This window comes from Aplysia californica, unplaced genomic scaffold (assembly GCF_000002075.1).
Source record: "Aplysia californica isolate F4 #8 unplaced genomic scaffold, AplCal3.0 scaffold00095, whole genome shotgun sequence".
Lineage (NCBI taxonomy): Eukaryota > Metazoa > Mollusca > Gastropoda > Aplysiida > Aplysiidae > Aplysia > Aplysia californica.
Genome location: NW_004797365.1, coordinates 415,909 through 421,144, shown reverse-complemented (window position 1 = coordinate 421,144; position 5,236 = coordinate 415,909). Strand labels below are relative to the sequence as shown.

The 5,236-nt window shown below is 39.5% G+C and overlaps 1 protein-coding gene across 1 annotated transcript in view; it reads left to right on the top strand.

The window, feature by feature from the left end:
* The window catches only part of LOC106011352 (mitochondrial amidoxime reducing component 2), an 11,656-nt gene extending 6,919 nt beyond the window's left edge, over nucleotides 1–4,737 (top strand). Inside the window, exons 5-6 of the mRNA XM_035968896.1 lie at nucleotides 1,864–1,962; nucleotides 4,224–4,737. Of these exons, the coding sequence (XP_035824789.1) occupies nucleotides 1,864–1,962; nucleotides 4,224–4,344 (220 nt within the window). The 3' untranslated portion in view covers nucleotides 4,345–4,737. The remainder of the gene's footprint in view (nucleotides 1–1,863; nucleotides 1,963–4,223) is intronic.
* The last annotated feature ends 499 nt before the right edge of the window (nucleotides 4,738–5,236 follow it).

Genomic DNA, 5,236 nt, shown 5'->3' with positions numbered 1-5,236 from the left:
CTCTCTCTCTCTCTCTCTCTCTCTCTCTCTCTCTCTCTCTCTCTCTCTCTCCCTGTCTCCCTCTCTTACAGGTTGAAAATAAAGATGTTAACTTGTCAGGGCAAAAATTAAAGACAAAATTTAGTTGAACTCTAGAGAACGGACACAATTAATATCTATAGCAACAGTTTGCAATTCGTGTAAACAAGTACCAATGACTTAGAGTGTATCAACCAACGATATAAGTTAAGCGTGTTGCTAAAAGTTTTTAAATGGTTAAATATGGAGTAAAATTCAGCTGAGCGTTTGTAAGATAAAAAGTTATACAACAAAGATGAGAACTAAAGGACAGAGTCAAGTCATATCTTTTGTAGATGGGTGCTGAGTGTGTGTTATCTATGTCGAATACAGGCATATTAGTGGCATTTTGCTTTAATGAGAGGAACATGTTATCTACAATCAGGATGTTTCAGGCATACCTGTGAAATTATAGAATGTGGAATCTGACTGCCAAGCAGGTCAATGAACTGTTCCTGGCTGGTATGGCGGACCTAATGCGGTTGGGGCACTTTTGCTTCTTTCGTGTTGACTGTTCTTTTCAACAAAAGAGTTAGAAAACGTCTCTAGCAAAATATTTACGTCACGGCTTAAAGTTCGTTGTGGCACCACTAGACCAAGATGAATTAACGTGGGAAAGCCCAATAGTAGCTATACAAATCTGTTTTTGCATAGGTGTACACCAGTGTTCGTGGAAAAAAATAATACGCCAAAAGGGCAAAATTATGGATACTTTATGCTCGAAGCATAGCCTTCCGAGGTCCATGGTGTCAAAGCATTGGGTAATTTGTGGTGAAAGAGAGCAGATCGGCTGTCTCTTGCGAGTTCTTTATGTGTTGAGGCCACATACCCCGCATTGTAAAATATAGCCATTTTTTTATCACGCAGAATCCCATTCATCATGTCAACCAGGTCATCCAGAAGAATTATTTCTGCATCTGACAAAGGCTTAGCGCACAAATCACGTGTATCTGCACAATTATTGCTTTTAAGGCTGTGACATGTGTCCAGCATCAGCGTTGCCCTGTCAGAGGAGACATCCTAAACAGTAACAAAATAATTGCTGCCTACAGCCATTTAAGTCCTCAAAATGTCGTTCCAGATCGTCTTGTTGAAACAGCCTGGACGTACAAAGGAATGCTTGATATGTCTTAAAGGAAATGGGCCAGTTCAGCAAGACATTTACGCGACCACTGTACTGCTTCTGAATGTTGACGAGTCCTCAGCCAAGGCAGGTTTCCTGACATAGGTTGGGGGGGGGGGCGGCAGAGACACTGTAACATTCGCCAAGTTCGCCATAGTTTTCATTCTCGTGTTCCTCTCTCAGCAATGTCAAGGGCGATTCGCTGTGATTCATAGAGGCCAATATCATGAACAAGTTACTTGCAGTTCAAAGGTTTCCACAAGCGGATGACCCGGTCATTGAAAAGTGCCACGTCATTTGAAGATTATGTGACTATAATAAAAGTTGCTCTTGTTTCGACTCAGAAAGTATTCAATGTCAATCACACCCTTTAACGTTCTGTGTTTGATGGACACCTTGTTGTTTTTGTAAACTTTGACATTGTCACTCACGTTTAAAAAAGTTTGTATTCTCAGACCATCTAGCAAAGGTTGCAGTTTGAAGAGTCCATAACAGAAAAACTTTAACATCATTCATTACACTTTTGATCACGGTGGTGAGACTTACACGCCGAGCCATCGACCCATCAATAATTATTCGTATCATTAAGTGCGGGTGGCAATTCCGTCTAAAAATGATTAGCTTCCATTTCTTTTCTTAACATTGTGTGATAGTTCAGTCTACGGGTAATGAATTGTGTTAAGAAAAACTTATCTTTTCTGTCGCAGATGTAACTTGACCCAAGTAGACCAGACGAAAAGGGAACGCAGAAAAGATGAAGAGCCTCTAAAAACTTTGAGAAGGTAAGTTCACTTTTAAGACAGTTCTTTGTACTTCAGAAGCCGGTGTTAAAAGGAAGAGCAGATCTTTATAGATCTTCTTTCTTTATTTTATCGTTACTTGCGTTATTTTCGTCCAGCGCTTGTATCCCAAGATGTGTGGCAAGAAGTAAAGGGCGTCTGACTTCTGCTTGACTGAAGGCCTGACCTTATGGGATATTGTTGTATGACGCCATGGTCTCGTTTAACTCGTTGAATTATACTTTAAGTGGCTACCCATTGGCCATGCTGCCACTTCGGTTTGTACTCTATTCTGTGGGATATGCAAGGATTTGGGGGGGGGGGGTTAAAGGGTATTGCTGTAATACATCAGCTGTTTCTGTTTGTCGGACAATTTCCCGAGCTCCGTGGGAACACCCATCATGTGTTCATAATATGTTGATTTTCAACTAAAGTAAATATTCAATGATCAAAACCGTCCTTATTCGTAAATGAGTTTCTCAATAAACATATGATATTTGTTAGGGATGTTTTGTTATGGGAAAATAAAGCTGAAAGGTTCATTTAATAGACGTTGCATGTGGATGAAACTCACAAAGTGCACATACTTGTAAATGCCAAAGAGATGGATACTGAGAAAAAAGATAATATTTGTTGTATCGATATAAAAATTATCAAGAGAGATGCAAAGGCCAACACCATTTTGTGTGTGTGTGTGTGTGTGTGTGTGTGTGTATGTGTGTGTGTGTGTGTGTGTGTGTGTGTGTGTGTGTGTGAAAGAAGAAACAAAAAACAAGCTACAAAATCTATTAACCTTGCGCGCTCCATAACATAAAGCAAACTTAGCAAGCCATTAGCAATGGAATGTACTGTTTATAAAAAAAAAAATGACTCCTTCTGTTGCAAACCTCTAGTTACTTCACGTAGCCCTCACAAAAGTGGGATATATTTTGTTAAGGCGTCCCTAACCATACTGCTTGTATCATGTTTATCTTTGTTTTGTTTTGCTTTTTGTTTGGTTGATTTGATTTTAATGCCTAAAACACCAAGCACATCTTTATCTGTAAAAAACCTTCTGTGAATCAAAAGAGTTGTTAGGTATTATAGATTGATAATGTTCTGATTCATAAGATAGCAAAAAAATGATATTGGAAGCATCAACCTGTCGTTTGATTTGCAGATTTGCGTTACACATTTTACGGCCATTTAACTTCACTATTATACAGGTTTGTTGAACCCCAAAGAGATGGAAGAGAAAGGAAACAAATAATTAAGAATAAAGTTTTGTTTTGTTGGCCTGGTGAGATCTCTGGCTGTTTATGGCCAGGTACCCATTCACACCTGGGTGAAGTGGGCAAAATTCGTGAACACAACATCAAGCGAGACGAGCTTCGGAGCCTCGAACCTTACGATTATGGTTTTGGTTGCCTAACCACTGAACTTCAGTGCCTATCTGTATACAGATGCTGTATTATAATTAGCCTCAAGATTGACAATGGAAGCTCATATCAATATTCGGACGTAAAGATATAAAAATTTGTTTGAAAAATAACTGGACAAATTGCATGCTCAGTGAATGACGACTGGACAAGAAAGATCGGGTCTCGCCGGCTGTGAAAGTTTCTCCTCATTCCAGTCGTCCTATCCCTTCGAAATATAACACTCCAAGTAGGTTTACCTTGATTCGCTTATGTTGTGAAAAGATGCTGCCCATATAAATTGATTTACCGGTAAAAAAAAAAAAACACCATGATGAAGTGACTAACTTAGCGAAATATAAAAGTAAGGTAGAAGTAATGGATTATCTCAACGATTAGAAATAATGGATACTTTTGAATAATGACGTTGTGAATCTACGGCCCGCTTGTTCTTACCGGTATCAAATTTAAATTTAAGACCTCTTAGCCGATGACCCATGCGTTCTGCTGGATGTTTTTCTCTATGTCTTTTTTTGGGTGGGGGGGGGAATGAGGCATCACATTTTACCTAGAGTATATTATTATATTATCATATTGTATACCGTCCTGGAACCGGAGTCTGTGGTGGAGCAGTTAGGCGTTTTGCCCTTGCACGCAAGAGACCTAATATCGACCCTCGTGTGAAGTGAACTTCTATCGAGAATCTCGGTCTTTCTGCTAGGGTGTTGCATCCCCTTCAGCCTGGGCTGGCCCTGACAGACATCGCTAAAGCCTACCTTTTTAAAATGATTTGAATTGTGTCGGTTGTATGTAAAACTTTTTGCATTATGAAATAACAGTCCTGGTGACGTTATGTTTTTGTTGCAGTTTTCGGATGTTCCCGGAGAATAACGTGTCTCCAATGTTCGGAATATTCGCTGGACTCGACGAGGAGAGCGACATCCGAGTTGGAGATCCTGTCTACGCAGTTCGGCGGTACCGTCGGTAATTCACGCCTTGGTGGGGTGTGAGGCTGGGTGGTGTGATTTGCTCTCTCGTTCCTATATTTATCTCTAGTAGCGCCTCTAATCTTTGCCACTTATATGACCTATTTGTAGTGCAAGCGCCCTAAAACTATTAGTAAAGCGAAACCCTTCGTTAATGTCGAGTTTTCCTAAATATAAAAAATAAAGTCTTTTCGGTGTATTCTACTTTTTCAAATATAATTCTGATTTTTTTTACTACTGTAACAGGATTATCATTGCTATTGTTGCAGAGGTTCAACGAAATAACAGATGCTGTTGAATTCTCTGTGAATGGCAAGGAAACATTTCAGCCTGTCTTTATTACAATGATACATACTTTAGGTTTTCGTTCAGGAAATAAATTTTAACCTTGATCAAGCTCGTGATAGTTGTCGGATACAGCAGTGGATTAGTTACGTTGAAAAAAAATAAACAGTACGGAGTTTTGAGGTTTAAATGTTCTTACGTGAGCATTGTTGCGTTTCCAGGCTGAGAAGCAATGGCCCAACCTCCGATATGACATGTAGTGTAACTCTTCTTTATCACTCATCTCTATATTAAAGAACCCGCGCAGCAGATCAATGCTACAAACAACGCACCACTTGCTATGTTCTCACAAAAGTTGCCATCCCTGCATAAGTCCAAGCTGAGAGCAAGGCGTTTCCAAACTTGTTTCTTTTAATTCTTGGAATTTTTAAGAGGACAACCCCTCCCTCCACTACCCTCTGTTCCATTTACAACAGGTATAATATCTGATGTTTTGCCATCTGAAAAGTTCGCTGTATGTTCAAAGAAAAGGTAAATTCATAATCTGTTACTTAAAGTGTTAGACAGGTCGGGAAAATATCATGTGTCGGTTATGAACATATTGTGTTT